The 18,963-nt window shown below is 42.1% G+C and overlaps 1 protein-coding gene and 1 long non-coding RNA gene across 2 annotated transcripts in view; one reads left to right on the top strand and one right to left on the bottom strand.

Annotated features, from left to right (window-relative positions):
* Positions 1 to 11,879, top strand: part of enpp2l (ectonucleotide pyrophosphatase/phosphodiesterase 2-like) — a 34,332-nt gene extending 22,453 nt beyond the window's left edge. Inside the window, exon 25 of the mRNA XM_013266400.3 lies at positions 10,590 to 11,879. Within this exon, the coding sequence (XP_013121854.1) occupies positions 10,590 to 10,760 (171 nt within the window). The 3' untranslated portion in view covers positions 10,761 to 11,879. The remainder of the gene's footprint in view (positions 1 to 10,589) is intronic.
* Positions 11,880 to 12,294: 415 nt separating this feature from the next.
* On the bottom strand, positions 12,295 to 13,484 carry LOC112843427 (uncharacterized). The gene is made up of 2 exons (XR_003215749.1): positions 13,431 to 13,484; positions 12,295 to 12,960 (listed from the first exon to the last, which is right to left on the bottom strand). It is a non-coding gene; the product is annotated as an uncharacterized LOC112843427 (long non-coding RNA).
* Positions 13,485 to 18,963: the final 5,479 nt, after the last annotated feature.

The raw sequence follows: 18,963 nt of genomic DNA, 5'->3' as shown, positions 1-18,963 counted from the left end.
ATAATTCTTACACTCTGACTCATGCTATGTGCTTTGGGAGGCACTGGAAGAAAGAGTCATGATGAATGTAATACTAACACTGATCCAGTGTCATCGTATGTGCTCACAGAACCGTTGACTTTGTGCGTCACTGACTGGTTCTTTGCTCACTCCCTGCACAAAGAACCTATTACGACATGCTTCTGAACACGCTCACTAGTTTAGATTTACATGCTGTGGTGTCATGATTGTAACAATACTGTTGCTATGGATAGTTATCTGGCATCAGCCATATCAGCAACTCCCAACAAAGATTGCCCTCGTCTCCTAAACATATAGAACACATAGAACATGTTTGATGATTTTCTGATACACTTAAATATTTCAGATCATTAAAAGAATTTAAATGAAGGTGTTTTATTAAGGGGAAAAATCCAAACCTGCCTGGCCCTGTGTGAAAGTATTTGGCCCGTAAACCTAATATCTGGTTGGGCCAGCCTTAACTGGCTATAAGATTTTCCTTTACTAATAAACACCTTTGTGTTTACCTGTTTGATGGTTGTTTGATGGTCTGAAAAATTTAAGTGTGACGAACATACAAAGAAATGGCGGCAAACAATGTATCTATAGTACAGCAACATAACATGTAAACTTATTACCACCCTGACTGCCTGTTTATGCAAAACTGCTAGTTCAGAGCCAGCTGGGCAGTTCAAGGAGCCACAAATGATCCTATAATAATAATGCTTAGATTACACAAACCACCAATCAATCAATATTTTGCAGTCCTGTTGTGCGTGATGCCGTGAGGTGACATGGAAGCTGGCAATACAGCAAATAGAAGTGAGGACAAGAGGCCAGCTATTCTTTGTCTGCACTCTTTTTTTCTTTATTGTTTGTTAATGTCACGATCTGGTTGTAGGGACTCAAGCACAGAGCGGTTAGATGTCTCCAAAAAACAGTTTATTTACGGCACCAGTGCACAATATATACAGTGAAGGGAATCCAAAACTCCAGGGAATCACAGGGTAGCTCTCTCACACTCGCTCACGTTCACACGGCAGGGAGGTCACAGGTCCGGGGGGGGGGGTCTGAAGCAGGAGAGAAGGGAAGTCACAAGCTAATCACAAATCACGAAGCACAAGTTCACAGGAGCTGTGAGAACACGAACGTCAGTAGTACAATCATCCAGCGACGAGAGGATCTGTGTTCCAGCCTCAAATAGTGCTCCCGGTGATGACAGCTGATTGTTGTCCGGTGTGTGGGCCAAGGGCGGGGGCCCACTGTTAGCTCCGCCCAGGCAGAGAGGGAGAGAGAGAGAGAACCGAAACAGCAAATGTAGCCTTGTGGGGCCGGCCGGGCAGGCACGGAGACCACGACAGTTAAATCTTTATCCATAAAGTAAAGACAGCATAGAACTCGACCCATCTGTCTGTGATTCAGAGACAAATTTGAAATGATATGATATTTTCAAACCACATGAATTCACCAGAGTATAAAGAGTCCCACCAATCTCAGATCACGGCACCCTCAATAAATATTTGATTATAGACAAAGGAAATCCAAAATCCATATTAGACTCGTAGTGTTTGGATCCACTTGAATTCCTCTTCTCTGTGAAGGCAAATGATGCCAAAACTTAAGTGTTGGGACACATTACTAAATAATGATATTACGCATCGCTGTAATATCTGGCTTTTTTCATTGTCTAAATATGTAATGAAATATGTGTTAGTGTAACTGAAAAATGTGCCTCTGCATAAACAATGAGTCAGCATGTGTGACACAGAGGCAGCTCCTTGGATTAAATTTTTAAGGCATCAGCAAATATATAAATCATGTCTTATCTAACAGCTGCAATAAAAATTGTGTTTTGGTGCATTTCTGTTTGTGTGTTTTAAGGTTAAAAATCAGCCCATTGTCACTTGTGAAATGGTAGAATAGATGTTTAGACATTACTGAGCTACTCTCTCACGTTGCTCTGTTTTACTCCAAATGTCCTAAATGATAAAAACAATTCTTTTCAGAGAACACAGAGTACAGAGCATCTGGGATCAGTGTATCTGTGTGCAATTGGAAAAACATATGAGCCATTAAGAATCTGCATAAGAGAAGGTGCAGACTGAGAAATTAGGGCTCAAGAAAATAACAAGAGAATGAAAAAGGAGTGAAAGAGGGAGTAAAAACAGAAAACTGTAAGGAAATATTCTTTAACAATATGCAAGGAGCAAAGAAACGGGACGAAGAACAAGATATCACGAAGATGTAGGCAGACAAAATACCTTCTTTAGAAGGGACAAAGGTGTGGAGGGACGAAGGGCCTGAAGCAAACTGGCGGAGCCACAGTGGCCCATTTGCAATCTTTCATGGCAAATTTCTAAGAAAAGAAAGAATGAAAGTAATGTTCTGGTTATGGCCTTAATAAGAAACAGGTCAGTGTGGAAGAGAGGCTGTAGTTATTTGTTGGAAGTATTTATCGCTCTTCGTAATGGAACAGTTAATCAGTCCTGACAAACACATATTCCCCTGGACAAGGAAACACTGTCTGTGCTTTCCTGTCATCTTACTCTGAATATTGTTTCTGGGAAATGATTGCACTCGACTGATTGCTTTGGAGAGTCTGATAAAATCTATAGTTGGGAAACTAGCAAAGATATTTAATATGGAGGAAACAGCTGGTTTCCTGGCAAACTCCCTGAATGGCTAAATGGGAAGATGTTTTAATGTAATGTGCTTTCCAGGGAATAACCTCAGAATAACCTCAGTGCCAATCTAGGCACCAAACCAAGGAACAGCCTGTGTGCACTGAAGCATGACCAAACATTCAGCATGTTTGGTCATTTAAATACGAATTGCACTGAAAAACCAACCAATAAAATGAAATCACGTTATCGAATGTAAACTCTTGACCCTTAAGGAGAAACACTCTAAGTTCTAAAATTAGTCATCTAGTTGTTACAAAAAGCATAGTTACTTCATGTTTTTTGCAACATGTTATTTTGCGCAAAGCACAAGAGACACAAGACCATCAAAATAAAACATTGTCACGGTTCTGGGTCATTTTGACCCAGCATTTTCTGTTTCTTATATTTTGGTGTTTTTCTAGATTATGATTTATGTTCTGATTCTTGAGATGTGCTGTTTTGCTTATTATTATTCTAGGTTTCAGTTTGGTTCTGGTCATGAGTTTAGTTTGATGTTAATTCTTCTCTAAGTCTGTGCCTGGGCTCCATGTGTTATATTCTTTCAGTCTGTCTCTCAGTTTCCCTCACTCTGTGTGGGCATGTGCGTGAGAAGCATCGTGAAGAGAAATAGTTTTGGGATATGTGGTTCCCTTTGTGTACCTGAATTGTTTGTGCTCTTTAACTTTTTCCATTCGTTGTGTGTGCGCCCAGTCACACACACCGCCTCAGCTCTTGTGTCGTGGAATGACAAAATATTATTCTTTGTCAACCTTTTGCTTGTGAGTCATATTGTTTTGACATCTTGTAATGACAATGTTTGAGTTTCTGTTAGCTTTAGGTGGAGCTAAAGAAATGTGTTTACAGTCTGTCAGGAGGATTATGTAAAAACTAAAAATCTGACATTTTTCAAACATACACATAGTTACATACAGTTGATTTTAATTATTTAGAAAGGGATAATTACCTACCTTTATCAATACACCATAATATAGTAATTGTAACATCAATTTTCTTGCATTTATGGGTGTTATCTGGGTCTTGGTCATGGAACCCCAGCCCAGCTACTTCCTTCACCTGTTCTCAGGGAGGTACTCGGGCATGTACAAGCCAGTCAGGAAGCGTAATCTCTCACGTGTGTCCCAGGTATGTACTGAGCCCTTCTCCCAATCGAAAATTCCAGAAACACCTCACCTAGGAGGAATCTGTGGGAGAGTCACATGCATGAACCAGCTCGACTGGTTTCTGTAGATGTGGAGGAGTATCAGGTGTGGTTGGATCCCTTTCCCAATGACGGAGCTCGATACTATTCACAGAATGTGTTGAGAACAGCCTGAAATCTTTTCAGTTTTGTTAGAAATAGCGTACTTCCTGCCTGGAATGTTTCATCTTCCGAAAGAATAGGGTGTCTGTCCTTTGCTTTCTGGAAGTCTGGAAAAATAAATGAACGCAAACTGGATGGGATGGCATGTCGCTGCAGGATGCTGTGGTAGCCATGCTGGTTCAGTGTGACTTCAGTTTTGAATAAATCCCCAACAGTGTCACCAGCAAAGCCTCCCACACCATCACACCTCCTCCTCCAGGCTTCACGGTGGGAACCATGCATCACCATCCGTTCACTTTGTCTTTTTCAGACAAATCTCTTCTGCTTGTTGCTTTTCCTTAGTCGTGGTTTCTTAGCAGCTATTTGACCATAAAGCCAGTCTCCTTGATGTAGAGATGTCTCTGCTACTGGAACTCTGTATGGGCTATAATCTGAGGTGCAATTTCTGAGGCTGGTTACTTGGATGAATTTATCCTCAGCAGAGGTCTTCATAGTCTTCATTTCCGGGGGCGGTCAAATCAAATCAAATCACTTTTATTGTCACGTCACATGTGCAGATACACTGGTACAGTGTACCTGCACGTGAGCATGTGAGCCAGTGTTGTTGCTTGATGGTTTTTGCGACTGCACTTGGGGACACGTTTTAGCATGTTTCTGGACTGACTGACCCTCAGTTCTTAAAGTAATGATGGACTGTTGTTTCTCTTTACTTAGCTGATTGGTTCTTGCCATAATATGAATTCTAACAGTTGTCAAATAGGACTGTCAGCTGTGTACCCACCTGACCTCTGCACAACACAACTGATGGTCCCAACCCCATTAAGAAGGCAAGAAATTCTACGAATGAACCCTGACAAGGCACACCTGTGAGGTGAAACCATTTCAGGTGACTACATCATGAAGCTCATTGAGAGAAAGCCGAGGGTCTGCAGCGCTGTCAACAAAGCAAAGGGTGACTACTTTGAGGAATCTAAAATACAAGACGAGTTATTTATCCTTTTTTAAAATTTTAATTTTTTTAAATATCTTTGTGGTGGGGGCGTGGTCTCTGGCCTGCTGCAGAGGAGCGGTGACACAGTGCGCTCGTGGGGCGGAGCGAAGAGCCGGTGTGCCAGGGCAGGTGATTAACAGGGGTTGTGTTTTATGTTGTCAATGAGGAGCAGAGAGACAGAAGGCAGCAGTGAGCCACTAGGGGAGTGTCTGTGTCCCAGGCTGAAGGAGCAAAAACCACAGTGTATTTGTGTGTGGCAAATAAAAGGGTTGCTGCCCAAATCGACCATCCTGTGTGGCGTATACTTTGGGGAAGAGTTACGTGTGACAAGTGGTGCTGAAACCCAGGATGCCGGAATGTCGGACCCTCAGCCCAAGGTCCCAGTCGACCTCCCGCAGGCCCAGGAACCTGCCCAGCCGCTTCTGATCCTTGGTCAGATGATGTGGGACTTGGCAGCATTGACAACTCGGCAGGTGGCAGCTCAGGAGGAACAACTGGTGGTGCTTCATGAGCAGGCAGAGTGACATACGGCGGTGCTCGAGCAGCTGATGTGGATCAAAGCTGCGCCGGTGAGGGCCCCACTGGCAGTGACGCTACGCTGGATGGTGGAGGGAGAGGACCCGCTGACTTTTATAGAAACCTTTCAGGCCACGGCGGTGTCCTGCCACTGGCTGAAGGAAGAGTGGGTGCCACGGCTGTTGCCGCTGCTGTCTGGAGATGCGCAGACACCGGCACTGAGTTGGCCTCCGGCGTCACAGGGACCCTATTCCCGGAGGATTACCGGCGGCGTTTCTGCATCAGCCGGATGGTGGGAGGGGACCGTCCCTCCACTTGGGCCCCACAACTGGAGGACGCCGCGGTGAGGTGGCTGCATCCTGGGTCCTCACTGCCCACTGGGTTCGCTGCCACTGTCCGGCCGATCTCATCGTGGCAGTAACGCTAGCGGAGGATCATCTGGCTGCTGGACCCGAGGTAGCAGAGCGGAGCGCGCTCCGGCATATGAACCCTTTCGTCTCGATGCTTCCAGCCAGGGGCGCGGAGACACCCAACGCCAGCCCCGAGCCACGGGGAGCTGCACAGATGCCAGGGCCAGGATGCTGGAAGTGCGGGCGGCTGGTGCACCTACCTACGGCGAGAGTGTCTGATGATGGAAGTGGGCCAGGTGTTCCACGTCGCCAGGGCTCCGGCACCCGCCCCCAGTCCGGGAGGGACATACCACATACTGGTAAGGTGTTGTGCCTTGCCTTGGTGGAGGTGAAAGGTGTACACAGGGATCTTCACAAGTATCCGGTAGTCTCACTGCTGTTAAAATTTAGGGGCAAAACTCACAGAGTAAAGGCGGTGGTTAGTTCGCGCCTGTCGCATCCCCTAATTTTTGGCACGAATTGGCTGGGGTTTCACAGCTTGCTGGGGCAATACGTGGGGATGCGATCGCGACCTACAAATTTATGTAATGTCCGCGTGGCACTCAGTGGTGACGCGGGGTCAACCGATACTAACTCTGGGGGGAGGAGGCGGCGGGGACCTCTAAAGAGATCCCAGTGCCTCCCGTTATGCACCCACGGAAGATTTTCCACTACAGCAATCTCGGGACGACACCCTACGCTCAGCCTATGACCAGGTGATAGATATTGATGGTCGCTTGGTGCGCCCTAAAGCCGCGCGGACTTACCCCCACTTCCAATTACGAAACTATCGGCTTTATCGAGTGACTCATAACACTTGCACAAAAAAGATCCACACCCAGATGTTGGTGCCGCAATGCCGCCAGGAAACAATTTTCCAGGCAGCTCATTCGAACCCCATGGCAGGGCACTGAGGATGTGAGAAAACTCTGGAGCGTATAATAACCCAATTCTATTGGCCAGGCGTTTGGGCCGATGTGGGCCGATGTACGCCGCTGGTGCGCATCGTGCCCAGAATGCCAGCTGGTTAACCAGCTAGCCCTCCCAAAGGCGCCATTGCACCCATTGCTACTGACGGAGATCCCGTTTGAACGCATTGGTATAGATCTCATCGGGCCATTCCACCGGAGTGGTTTGGGGAAGAGTTATGTGTGACGCAACCTAGATCTCGGCTGAAGTCTCTGCATTTGCTCTGGCTGCCCCGGTACTGAGGAAAAACCTCCCTCTCGCTATCCGCGCCTCTGATTCTATTGCACTATTTAAATCGCGACTAAAGACCCACTTATTCAATCTTGCCTTTCCTTGTAGTTAACATTTCACTTATGATTTTACATTATGCACTTTTATGCTCATTTTAATTCCTGGTTTGTTCTGTATCTGCTGCTTTTCCTATGTATCAGTGACAGTTATCTGCTTGCATACCTAGTACTTGCTTTGGTCCTGTTTCTATTTTTATTATCTTCCTTTTATTCTCTATGTTACTTGTTAAGCACCTTGGTATACCCTTGGTTTTAAGTGTGCTTTATAAATAAAGTTTATTATTATTATCATTATCATTATTATTATTATTATCTTGCTTCAAGCCGATTTACCTCCTCTATTAGTAGTCGATTTGGTGAAGAATGACGCTCTGTGCCACTCCAAAAGCTGCTGCACTTGATTATTGGTGATTACTTTACTTACTTACTTTACTTTATTGATTTATATAGCACTCTTCACAGGATAAAAACCACAAAGTGCTTCACAATAATATAAAACAGATAAACATAAAACAGTACAATCAAACATACAGCACAAATCTATGTGATGTGATGATGCTGCAGGTGGACCACCGACACCCAGGGGCATGACAGTAGACTGCTCATAACTGCCAATAATCAAGATCACTGATGTGCCATTAGTCATACTCCTAGCAGTGGCATTATACAATCTAAATTTCACATTCTTTCCATCCGTTTATGCATCTTGCATTTTATTGTCAATCTTGTCATCAACGTAGTGTATTGGTTCGAGGTTGCTGGTTTGATTCCATTGTTGATGTTTTGTATATTAGTTTGTGAACACAAGAACGGTCTTGAACAGTCCAAAATGGTTTGAAATAGTTACTAATTACTTTCAGCAAGTTTTAAGTACGGTTGTCCAGAATCTGTGGGCAAGGGACAAAATGTTTAGTACTGAAAGCTTCTGAATTCCTTTTTAACTCCATGTTAAGCTGCGGAACCACCATCTATTGAACTAAGTAGATTTATTCCCACACCAGGGTGTACAGTTTGTAAAAGATTGTAGTTTGGCATATAATATACCCTACTACAACAGTAATTTGCACTTTTAAAACTAAAAGTTGGGAGTGGCAGACCTGTCTTATGCCATAACCCAGAAAACCGGGCCACCGAAGGCAAAAGACAAGTTGTGTGCAAATTAGATCAACTCTGTAAACATATGTGGTCTGTTAGCCGATTGATCTTCTGCTGTGTTCACCAGCATGTCATCTGTGTCTGTGAGTTGTGGGTTAATCTTGGAGGCTGTAGCAAATAAGGCTGGTAAATCCTCAGAGTACAGAGCCAGTATTTCATCTGTAAAACTAAGTAAATGTGGGTTCAGAAGGGAAACAAAATGAAACCTTGCAATACTCAATTTCTCCTAAATCCAATACCCACTTAATGCTGCTACCTTACAATAGCTAATTAAGATACAAAAACAACAACAAAAACACGAAGAGCTTATATAATTTCTGGTAACTGGCATTTTGATTATAAACTTTACAGGAACCGATGACTCAGGCCGTGAGCAAATATTGATATTAAAAAATTATGAGTCACTTTCAGATCAGAAGATTAAAAAAATCTAATTTCTAGAAAGCTGGGGATTCAGAGGTTTAGCATTACTGGTGTCACAATCTAGCTCTAATGAAAGTCACATTCACCAGCTCTAAAGTCATTGCAATATTAGGATCAGTGAGCTGCTCTGTGTCATGTGTCATATGGCCTTGCTAAAATTGTCAGTTTCCTTTGAGGAAGCATCAAAAGCTGTTTGAAACAAAACATTTTATTGTTTGATATTGAAGTTCCTGTTAATCTGCAAAGTACTGACAGTGAGTCAACAAAATAGCAATAAGTAAACCAAAGTCTGTTGGCAGCACAAGTGCTGGCATGTGTGTTTCCGTTCTCCCATGAACAATGGTGTGCTGGCTTTGAAGCATAGTTATGTGGTCAGTATTTTAACTTGTTGTAGAGATTTCATTTTGTCTCACATAATCTTCAATCTTGGTAAAATGATATTGTGCAGAACCAACACAATCTAGCTTTAGTTACAAATGACTGAGACATAAATTGAGAGAAAACAACTTATTGGTTCCAAATGTTTGGAACTTTTTAAAGTGTACTTCTCCGCTAAAGAGGGGTTTTTTTCACCTTGGATATTCAACAATGAGTTTTCATAGTTTCACATATTGCTAACACCAAAGCAGCCCACATAAATAGCCCAAGGACTGGCATTTTTGCTGTTTGATATGAGTAAGGTTTATGGACTCTTTTTGCAGCTTGTTGGAGCATGTGTAATATTTAATATATGTGGTCTGCCAACACATTCTGGCTGCTTTCACAACATTAATATATACAGAGGCAGAGATACAGCATGGTGGGATTTGTTTTTAGCAATGTGAAACTTCAGCAAGCCCTAACAAAAAGGCGGCTCCATCCAGTTCACAGATGCCTTAACAGGAAAAACAGAAAAAAAGGAAAAGAAAATGTAATGTAAACTAAATAAAGTACAAGGCCAAAGGTTGACAAAGGTTGCACAAACTGAAACGTTAGTCCTGAATAAAAATAATGGGAAGCAGGGCAGTGTGTAGAGGTTTTGTTAGATATTTCTCTACAAATATTTAAAATCCTAGAAATAATCATGTGTCATGTTTCACTGTGTGGCAAGCAGGATGAGGACCCAAACGCAGGACTTGGAACATGGAAAGGTAGACTTAAAACGGCGGCTTTATTTGCTGGAAAAACTCTACACTGAATACAAGAAAACAAAACCAGAAACTAGTGCTGTCAGCGTTATTTTGGTTAAAATAGACTGCGTCAACGCGTTAATGAGCTAACCGTGCTAACGAGCTAACCGTGCTAACGAGCTAACTGCGCTAACGCATTGACGCCGTCCAGCCCCACGCACGGGGCGATCCGCGGTAACTCGTTAACGGAGATTTGCCGCCTTAATGCAGTTATGGCGTTAATGTAATTTTAACGAGATTAACGCTGACAGTACTACTAGAAACATGACAACTAGGGAACTAAACTGGCATAGAGAACTAGGAAAATACTACGAGTATGGAGGAAACACACACAGCACTGAGGAGGTTTGATGGTTAACAACGTGACAACAAACAGGGCAAGACTGAGGACTGAAATACGCAAGCAGGATAACAACAGGATGGAAAACAGGTGGAAACACATAAAGAGACAAGGGGAAGCAAAACTAGGTACACTAACATAGCACATGAGACTATCAAAGTAAAACAGGAAACAAGAGACAGTCACAAAGACATTGCTCTTTTTTACTGTTAGTCAGACAGTAAATCACTTCAGTCACACTGCAATTGCACAGCTTCTGGGGTGAAATGTTTTTATATATTGTGGAAAATATTAGAAAAAAAAAAGAATGCTGATTGATGATGGTGTCCGCTGCTGAATAACAGCATGCTTGTGCTTCTGCAGAGCGCTGAGGATGAATCGAAGTGGGTCGAAGACATGCTGAAGCTCCATACAGCCCGAGTACGAGATGTGGAGATCCTTACGGGCCTGGACCTCTATAGATCCACAAACCTCACTTACACCAACACCCTAATTCTCAAAACCTACCTGGAGACCTTTGAGAGGGATGATTAGGAGCCAGAGACAGAGATGCACATATAGGATGTAACCCTTTGTAAAATTCCTGCATTTTTATTGCATGCTCTTTGGACAGACAACATAATGCTGTTCCACTGCTGAAGAACCGCCCAAGAAGTGCTTGGAAAGGGAACACATATTTGAAAATTACAAGAATGGTTTGTTATGACAGGAATATTCAACCCTAGCTACAAAATCTGTTTAGGAATAAGCTAGCACAGGAATGATGCAAGACGGGTACAGTACGCATTCTAACGCACACATCAAGAACCACGCCAGTGTTTTATCTGTGCCTAAAAGTGATTTGACCTTCACATTTCTACTGGCATATGCACTGCATGCTACGAAATTTAATATTTAAAGTTAAATGTGTTTAGTTCATTTATTCGATGAAGGAACATAATCGTTGTGAACTGACACAGTGAGAATTTTTTATTGCAAACTGTGAGAAAATAACACGCAAATAAGATTAAAGTGGTTAACAAATTACAAGAAAAATGACAACATCTCAACCAGGCTTTAATCTCTTTAATCTTGTAGTTTAACCTGTTCACCGCAGCCAGTATAGCAGGTGGAATCACAAACTTTTAAAATTTCAGCATACTCCCAAATTAGTTACTGAGTCCGTAAACTCATCACAAAAGTTGATCAAGATCAAGACAGACTTCTATAGGTCCAGAACTCTTGGTCTTCAACTGGTCTTCAAACAGAATGCAGCTTTAAGGCACATCTGCACTGGCTTAACTTTTCCAAAAGTACTTCCCTGTTTTATACTGCCTGTGCCACTAAGTATAAGTCTTTGATTATGGGCAGGGTTTTCCCAAATGGAAGAAAAACGTGAACGCATATTTTCTTATCTTTTAATTTCTGAAAATGTAACACTTCTTTTATGAAACCCAACTTTATCCCTTTGTCCATAAACCACTTGATGGTGACCTAGCAGATGTTAAGAGTTTAAAGGCTAAAATGTACAAATTTGCTGGTGTTTCGTGAGGTGTTTAGTTTTTTGATTCCCTGATGATTTAACCAACACTTGTGTGATAGTGAATCCAACAGGCCTAACCTACCATAGTCCTGCACATAAAGTGAAAAACTGTCTTGGTGATTTCATAAGCACCTGCTTGTTATCTCTTTAGCTAACTCTGTCAAAAGGTGTGAATTTTTATACAATTTATCATATTTATAATAAGTTTGGCACTCATCCATCCTGCTAGCCATCGCTTCTCTGATTCTGTTCAGTGTCTTGGGCAGGACAGCTGAAACCCAGCGATCATAGGGTGAAAGGTGGGGTACACCCTATAGAGGATTCCAATCCTCCACAGCTCTAACATCTAAGACGTGCATTCACTTTCACACCTTTGGGAGGAAGCTGGAGTACCTGCAGGGAGCCCATGCCAGCACAAGGACAGCATGCCAATTCCAGTCTTGTTCTCTTGCTTTTCCCATTCTAACAATGTACTCACAATCACAACAAAGAAGTGTGGCTTGGACCATGTCCAGTTTAAAAAGAAGAACTTAATGTCACCACCTCTTTTAGAACATTTAAAAGAGAAATGGCCTAAGTGGGGAAAAGGGGAATGGGAAAGCTATACACTCATAACTCTAATGCAGTCGTCTCAGTCCAAATGGTTACTATTTTGCAAACTGAAAGCAGAAATTAGGTGTGCAAAGAGGCTGTTGTAAAACCATGTTTCTCTGTAGTATAGCTGAGATACTGAAAACACAAATTAAGATGAATATCGTTTGACCTTCACTTCGATTTTGAACCAGAGTTACAACATGATAGCCTAAAATGAGACCTAAGTGTCCTTTAGTTCTGTTTAAACTGTGGAGAGGCAACACTGATTTCATCTGTCTGATATTGTCTCTTTATTCAACTTCAACTTTGCTTCCACACCTTTATTTCTACACTGATAAGTCAGAGCCTGCATTTGTCCATGTTTGGTATTTTGTAACGTTAGCTCATTATTACCATACCTAATTGCTCATGAGTGCTTAGCCATAGTCATGGTAATAAGTAAGATGATCAATAAAAAGTCAGTTAATAGACCTGTCAAGATGTGTATGAAGACATGTTTATTCTTGTAGTCTTTCAAATAAAATCTGTAGAGTAGTGGAAAACTTTCAGTAACTGAGTTGTTTTTTATTGCGTTGTCTTCTGCAACCACTGGACTGGAAGATGATGATTCCTGAAAACCTGAAAAAAACATTTTTTGATTTTAAGAAAGCATCAAGGTTTCTGTGATGGCTCAACGTCAACTTTATTTTGCAAAACAGATTTCCTTGTAACTTATTGCTCATGGTTCATGTTACCTGTTGTGATGAGCAGGACAGCCAGTCAGTATACCGTCACAGATTATGTTTTTACATGCACCTACATGCAGGGATAGCTCAGTAGGTAGAGTGTCTGCCCCATGATCGGAAGGTCGGGGGTTCGACCCCACTGAACGGCTACCCTGAGGTACCCCTGAGCAAGGTACCGCCCCTACACACTGCTCCCCGGGCGCTGCACTGGTGGCTGCCCACTGCTTCACTGGGTGAATGGGTTAAATGCAGAGGAGTAATTTCCCTTCGGGGACTAACACAACACACTTTACTTTACTTTACTTTACTTTACTTTGTGCCCTAAAAGATTTTGCTGCACAACTAAGTTTAAAGAAACATCACCTGTGCAGGTGAGGACCTGGGTCACATTATCAATGAAGAGCCCAGGGTTCTCTGGCGTTCTTTCATCTTTGGACACTCTCCCCTGGGTGACTCAGCTGGATGTGATAGGGCCCCAGCTTGTGTCCAAGCAGTGCGTTACACCACAGTTCCCTTTTCTTGATTCACAGCCAACTGGAATCTCTCTCTGCAGCTTTGCGGATGTATTTGGTGGCTTTCCACTCCTGCAGCCCTCTGATGCCAACAACTGTAAGTGTGTGGTGCGGAGACTGACCCAGGAACCTCCTGTAGCCCATCTCAAGGGTTCAAAGCAGACCTTCCACCTGAAAAAATTCTACAAGCTGCTGATATTTTGCCACCTTTAGTTCGTGGGTGTCCTCAAAATTGTCCTCCAAGGGGATTGCGAGTTCAAAGAGCAACAAGCCTGTAAAGCCTGTAAAGGTCTTCAGCTGGTTCTGAGGTTTTAATCATGGCCGGAAAAAGCCAGTATCTGGTGAATCTGGCCATTGGCCTGTTGTTTCCCTGTAGAGATCACATCAGCTACTGTGTTCAACACCTCAGCATGGCACCATGTATTTCTCCTCTCTACCAGGGCTTTAGGGGAGCAACTCAAAAATATGTGCTCACTCAAAAGCCTCCAAAGCCTGCAACTTCTGTTCAGTCTTCACAGCAACACCTGCAGAGGAAACTCCGGTGTCTGCGGAGGCTCCAAAAAGTAGCACCTCCCTGGTTCTGGTCTTCAGTTAGGCCGGTGAAGGGAATAACTTGTAGCTCCATTAACGGTAGAATCAGTTTTAGGTTCTCAGGGTTGGTGTATAAAGTGTGTACCTCTTACAACAGAGACAAGGGTTTACATCCAGCTTCCCATCTGCAGTTACACCAAGGCAGCAAAGGTACTTTGGTTACAGTCAGGAATGCTTTAATGTCAAGAAATTTGTGTCTCTTGTGTCTCTCAAATGTTATAAATATTGTATTTACTATACATTTATCATATTTTATTGCATGACTGGATATTTGTTTTTATAATGTAGTTAATGGAATATAATTGGCAGTGTGGGCGTTTGGCTCATGGTTGGCGCATAATTGGCACACAGCTTCTTTCACTCTTTGCTTAATTGGCTCAGTGGTATGTTTTTTTTTAGCAGAATGACGGTCTTGTTTTCTGCTGAAAGGGGGAGTTTTTCACAGATTACATAAGCTGCATAATCATGACTTAGATCACGCTAGGTGTGTTTATGCCTCTGCAGTAACCCCAGCTGAAGGCTGGGCTTTATGTTCCTTACTTGTGAATGTGAGGTCTTTGGGCAATTTCTTCAAGTTTGACGTGAGGTTGAATAATTCGTGATAGAAAATTGAGGTATTTGTGGTATCACAAATCAAATCTGGAACCATGTTTTGGCAACAATGTTAGCGCTGTTGCCAAAACATTCAAAGAAGTCCTGGCTTTGAATCCACCACCTGGCCGAGGCCGCTCTGTGATGAGTTTGCGCTCTCTGTGTATGTGTCGGTTCTTTCTGCTACTCTGGCTTCCTTCCACAGTAGAAAGACGTAGTTAGTGGGCTTGAGTTAATTAGTGGTTCTGAATTTCCTGTGGGTGTGAAAGTGAATTGTTGTCTGTCTCTTGCAGCAGATGGTGACCTGTCTGGGGTGTACCCTGCCTTCTGCTCCAGTCACCCTGACCCTGAATTCAATCAACAGAAGAAAATGGATGAATAATAGTTTTGATGGATTACTTAATATTTGAAAATAACTTCTGGCAAAAGTAAGCAGTATAACTCTCAGTATCACCTCTGCTACTAATGACAGTATTTCAAAAGAGGAAATCAGCAAGCTTACTTTGTCACCATTGCTATGTCAGCACTTATGTCAGATTAACAGATACTTTGTGTGGTCAAAGAGCAAGTTTGATGAAGTTATACCGATATTTATTTTTTCTTTGCCACACTGTAAAATTTCAGGCACATGTAACACAAGTTATAATATTCATTATAACTTGTGGAAATTTAAACCAAAGATGTTGCATAAGACTTTCATGCTGTGCTAAAAACCATCCAAAGTAGAAGCAGCATTTATGAGGCAAGCTTAAGCCTGCATGATAAAGCCAGAGTCTTTGGCACCGAGCACACAAAGGATACTCCTGTTTATAAGGAGTTTATATCCTTACATTTGAGAGCTGTTAAGCCATCGGACCTGTTTTTCATCTCATCTCTCCACCAAAGCGCTCTGCCTCATAAAGAAAAACCACAGTGAATAAATTTAGACCCAAATAAAAATATGAGTCTCTTTTAAACCCAAGAGGAGGTGATTTTATGAACAAAGGCAACATGTCAGACCCTATAATCTGAGTCACTGTTTTACAGCTGGTGTGAACACCTAAAAAAAATTATGTGATGACAACAGGATGTATTTTGATTTTACAGAAGTAGTTTCATTCAGTAGTTTTATTGCTACACACAATAATTTCTTGATCTTCATCTCCTTAATGTAAGTGTAGTAGTGTGTCTTCATTTTTCCCAACTAGCATTTCTGGAAATTACTCATTGTTCTATGTAATTAGGACACAGGTCAGCTGTTTCTAGTACCATACATTTGCAGAGTGGGCATGAGGGCAGACAGTGTGTGGGAGTGTGAGGACCCGGGTGCAGACACAGACGAGGAGACAGCACTGATCTTGAAACGAAAAGCGAGCCTTTATTTTGGCAAAACTAAACTAGAAACTGAGACTTAACTAAGACAACTGGGAAGGCTATGAATAGGTGACTATGACAACTATGACTAAACAACTATGAACAGGACTCTGAGCTGGAACATGAAAGAATTTTGAGACATATACATGAATGAGCAACATGACCACGACCAGCACACCTGAAACCAGACATAACATGGGGGAAGATACACAGAAACACAACAATAAACAAGGGAGGCAGAGGAATTAAATACACACATTAGGTGATCAGGAGTGGAGAGACATGAGGACACACATGAACCTGATGACGGGACAGGGCAGGTGAAACTAAATACAATAAACAAAGAACACCAGACTCTTTCAAAACGAAACAGGAAACATAATGACACAGACATGGCAACATGAAGGGTTAGGGAGACCAAAACACGGTGAAAACATAACAGGAATCTACTAAACAATGAACAATAACAGCTACCTAGTCATAACAGAAATAACTGGATAAGCTAAGCTAGAACATAAACAAATAACAAAATACAGTGAAACTCAAAACCATGGGTTGCATGACCCAGACCATGACAATATTCAAGTGTTAACATTAGTCAGTCCCAGTTAAATATGAAATATGAGCTCCAGCAATACTGCTACTTAAAGCCAATACGATAGCAAATCTCACAAAGTGAGTTAGTAGAAGCTGGACTCCCTTAGGGTGTTGTTGGAGAGGATGTCGTCCAAGATAAGGACAATGCTGGATAACACCTCCCACCCACTCCATGACCTGCTCGCCAGTCACAGGAGAACGTTCAGTGAGAAACTAAGCTTTCTCATAATGCACCACAGAACGAAACAGGAAATAATTGCTGCCCTTACTCCTCCATCTAAAGCACAGACCACACTGAAATAGTTAGAACCTTTTGCACATCCTGTGCAGGGAACAGCCTAGCTTCTGCTCAATCAAGAGCCTCCAAAGCCTGATGACCTGTTACAGTTTAGACTCAAATGTAAGTCATATTTAATCTGTAACATTCTTGATATTTATAATTGAGTGATTTGTATATATTAGAGCTATTTCCAATATGTTGTAACTTTGTGATATATTGTATTATTTAATTTTGTTCAGTCTGTTACTGGTCTTATTGTGTCGGAGAAGCTGTAACCACATAATTTCCTAATTTCCTGATTCTGAACACAGGTATATGAATTACTTTAAGAGAGTCGCAAATAAAGAGAAAAGAGAAAGAGTTTCATAGAAGGTGTTGGTGCCAGGGAAATTACAAATCTCACCTTCTTCTGTGGGTGGGAGCATTTTTATCATTTTTGCTTCAGTCTGTGTTTATTCCTCCCTTCAGATAAGGTATTTTTTCTACTGATCTTCATGTTTTTCTTCGTGGTAAACCGGAGCGATGACGCACATAAAACTGCCTGTGGATCAGCTGAGTCCAGTTATCACGCTACATCATAGTTTTAAGAGTGATACATAAACAGGGACACTTATGTAGAAATGCCTCTCAGTTAGGTTGACTCCTTTTCTCTACCATCCTAGCTCTGGTTGGATAGAATAGAGCAGTGGTTTAAAATAAAGTTAAATGAAACTGTCATTTATAGGTTTTTGTTTTTTTTCAAAGAGTGCTCTAATGATGTCAGAAGTTTGCACTAACACTTTTGGTAAATGGCCTGTATTTGTATAGCGCTTTACTAGTCCCTAAGGACCCCAAAGCACTTTATACTACATCCAGTCATCCACCCATTCACACACACATTCACACACTGGTGATGGCAGCTACGTTGTAGCCACAGCCACCCTGGGGCGCACTGACAGAGGCGAGGCTGCCGGACACTGGCGCCACCGGGCCTCTGACCACCACCAGTAGGCAACGGGTGAAGTGTCTTGCCCAAGGACACAACGACCGAGACTGTCCGAGCCGGGGCTCGAACCGACAACCTTCCGATTACAAGGTGAACGCCCAACTCTTGAGCCGCGATCGCCCCTTTTGTTCAGTTCTGTTTTGCATTGTGTTTCACTCCCATGGTTTCTGGTAAAATCTGCTGTTTCACACTGAAAATTAAATAAAAAAAATCAAAATGAAATTCCTGCTGCGGGAAATACAATGACCTGAGACGTCTGGCACCACAAAAGAAGAATATTGTTAAAGGAAAACTGTGTGAAAGAATTTCCTTTTCCTTTGATTAGAGATAATTTTAATGGTAATGCGTGTCATTATATTTGACCTTTCTGCAGAAGCCTCGTGTGTTCCTCTGTCACTAGTTGAACTGGTTTTAGATTTCACTGAAAGAGCTTTTGTTTTGTTTTAAAGGCCTTAAAAGGCAAAGGTTATGCACTATTAGAAATGGGAAGAAATCCTATATGATAATGTTCAGAGGGGAAAAAAATTAAATTAAGTAATTAAAGTAATTAAAATTACTTCACAAAAAACAAATGTTTCAAGGTTTGTGTGCACTCATGTACGTGTACAACTGAGTGGAAGAGTACGAAAAAGTAGACCTTTAACAGTCAGTGTAGGTAATTTTTTTCTGCAGTAAGATTAAAAAATACACTTTAACCCACAAGATATTTGATTTATAAAGAGATATTAGTCTGTATGATTTAATGTTAATTTTTCCTGATCAATTGTAAGTCTCTAAATTTTAAAACAAAATTCAAATAATGAATCATTTCTGAGTTAACTTCAGTAATAATGTATACTTCATTGATCCCTGTGGGGAAACTCCTCTCTGCATTTAATCCATTCACTCAGTGAAGCAGTGGGCAGCCATTGGACACCCAGGGAGCGTATGTAGGGACGGTACCTTGCTCAGGGGTTCCTCAGGGTAGCTGTTCAGTGGATTTGAACC

The sequence above is a fragment of the Oreochromis niloticus genome, linkage group LG22 (genome assembly GCF_001858045.2).
Source record: "Oreochromis niloticus isolate F11D_XX linkage group LG22, O_niloticus_UMD_NMBU, whole genome shotgun sequence".
Taxonomy (NCBI): Eukaryota; Metazoa; Chordata; class Actinopteri; order Cichliformes; family Cichlidae; genus Oreochromis; species Oreochromis niloticus.
Note: the sequence above shows the minus strand (reverse complement) of the source record. Positions and strands in the feature narration are given on the sequence as shown.